Source organism: Calypte anna, chromosome 6 (assembly GCF_003957555.1).
Source record: "Calypte anna isolate BGI_N300 chromosome 6, bCalAnn1_v1.p, whole genome shotgun sequence".
NCBI classification, from domain to species: Eukaryota; Metazoa; Chordata; class Aves; order Apodiformes; family Trochilidae; genus Calypte; species Calypte anna.
Genome location: NC_044252.1, coordinates 34,419,209 through 34,421,708, shown reverse-complemented (window position 1 = coordinate 34,421,708; position 2,500 = coordinate 34,419,209). Strand labels below are relative to the sequence as shown.

General features: G+C 43.0%; 1 protein-coding gene across 1 annotated transcript in view; it reads left to right on the top strand.

The window, feature by feature from the left end:
- EBF3 (EBF transcription factor 3) overlaps window positions 1-2,500 on the top strand; it is a 116,066-nt gene that overhangs the window by 83,785 nt on the left and 29,781 nt on the right. The window contains exon 11 of the mRNA XM_030453063.1: window positions 465-591. Within this exon, the coding sequence (XP_030308923.1) occupies window positions 465-591 (127 nt within the window). The remainder of the gene's footprint in view (window positions 1-464; window positions 592-2,500) is intronic.

The following is a 2,500-nucleotide window of genomic DNA, read 5'->3' as shown; positions in this document are numbered from 1 at the left end:
AAGCTGTCAATAGGCTATTGACATGAGGTATCATGAGATTTTGTTTCACGGTGCCTTTTTACCCAGGAATCCGCGTGTGACAATTGACTACGCGCAGAGCCCTAGACTGGAGGCACGTCATGGCCCTCTAGTGGAAGACTTGCTGTAGGAGGTCTCCCAGTACAATTGGACAATTAGTGTTAAAATTACTAGAAGTAGCCTTAAGGAGACATATGGAGGCAATTTTCATATGAATGATGCCCTGTGGCCTTTCCTGCAAACGAAAACCAAGGATCATTTACAGAGCTTTTTCTTAAAAAAAAAAAAAAAAAAAAAAAGCGCTGTAGAGCCCATGTGTCTTCAAACGTGACAGCAAGAAGGGAGAACGAGGGTGACTGAAAGTGGTTTTCCCAAGGTAACTGGCTGGCATCAGCCATCCTGGTGCCATCTTGACCGAAGGTGTGCTTTCTGTGTGGTTTCTGCAGCTGATAACACCCCACGCCATCAGAGTCCAAACACCACCACGGCACATTCCAGGAGTTGTTGAAGTAACTCTCTCCTACAAATCCAAACAGTTCTGCAAAGGTGCTCCCGGCCGATTCGTCTACACTGGTGAGTGCTGGGGTTCCTTACTACTTTTGGGATAGCAGCTCCCAGCTCTTCATGTCAAATACATGACCATGCTGTTTAAAAATTGGATGTGTCTTGTGGGAAATGGAACTGGTGGAAGCCAGACCCCAAAAATACCTGTTTGTATGGTCACCCAGAAGCTCTGGTGCCTGTCCAGGCCTCCTGGGACTTAAAAATGTCTCTGTGTCTCGGGAGCTCAGCCTCTCTCACAAGATGCCTGTTACTTCCTGTTCTCATTTTGGCCAGAAATAGATTAACAAAGGTATTTCCTACTCTGCTCCAGCCAGAAAAAGGAGTTAAGGACTACTCGGTGATGAAAAATATTTTTTTGGGGGCCATCTATCCAAACTTCTTGAACTTCTCTAAAAGGTTCAGTTGAAGTTTTGGGCACCAGTTCAAGCAGCTGTTGTTGGATCCAAATAACTTTATCCAACCTTATTCACAATCTGGCTCTAAAAATTCTTTCAGACCTGAAACTTGGGATACAAACTCACAAGCCTGAGAATGATTTATTTGTGCCAATTCTTTTGAATAGATTTTATTTTCATTTACAAGAGCACAAGAAAAAGTTGGAATTGTGTGGTTTCCAGTGGGTTTAATATGAAAATTCCTACTTTGGGATGAAGTATTGCTGGCTTTTTATTCAAAATGTGTATTATAGTTTTTCTGACATTTAACAGTGAATTTAACTGAGGTGCTGGAAGGAAAAGGGGAGAAATAGCAATTTAATCTATTGTACTTTTGGATGAGGATCCTAGGTAATAAATTTGATCTGATAAATCAATCTCTCTGTTGAAAACAAAGAGCCTTTAACTGTTTACTCGACAGACTGCAGGGATTCGGGGAGAGTTCTCGCTGCTTATTGGGTAGATAATGCAGATTGCAGATGATGTGCAGATGATGTGCATTTTGATGAATATTTTCCCACTAGACTGCAACTGTTTCTATCTATTAATTTAGATCTAATGGGAAAAATGGGTTCCTGGGTGGTTTTAAGCTAGGACTTTTCAAACAGTTAAGGCACGGTGCCTGTTTTTCAGGCTGCTTTAGATCCATGGCTGAAATGGACTTTTAAGTGAAGGTAGGCTCTGAGATGCCAATCTTCCAGCCACCCCCAGAGAAATCCCAGCCAGTGCTCTCATTCACCCCTGGGTACCTCACTTTGGCTGAATGGGGGAGAAGCTCTCATTGTGCTTGATCTCATTGTGTTGAGCTTTCTGAGTGGGTTTTTTTGCCAGAGTTACCAAATAGGATGGTGTTGCCCGTGGTGCTTTCAGTGCTACCAACTACCTATAATTCCAACCTTGCTGAGTTCTCTGCTGCAACCCTGGTCAGCACAGGTGGGGATGCACCCGCTCAGCAGTACAACCTTAACATTGCTGTCATCAACAAAGTCCAGGCAAAGCCTCAGCAGTGGCCTGACAAGTGTGACCAGTTAGCTAAGATAAGCATTCAGCAAAACAAAAAATGAATGAATTAAAAGCTTTAGACTGAGTTCCAGCTATTCCAGCCGCTGCGAGCTGGTGCAGTTCCTCGTGCAGGGGGAAGTGCCGCAGATTTGAACCAGATGACGGTCTGGCTCTCAGTGCACAGCCCTGGAATTTGGAATTGCCTTTTAGTAATGTCTGTAACTGATTTCTTAGGTGTGGATTTTGCAAATTTGGCAAATTTTGCTAGTTTGAACTTCTTTCTGAAGTGTAAATGCAAATATGTGGGAAACTTCTTTCCTGGGGTCGCCTTTCCGTCTTTTGTCACTAAGTAAAGATGTTCAAAAGAATCATGGGAATGTCAGGAGCTTCTCCCGCTGGAATGAAATGGTAATAGTGTTATATTACTAACAACACTTTAACAGGAATATATATTTCAACCCCCTTTTGAGGGAGACAAAAGC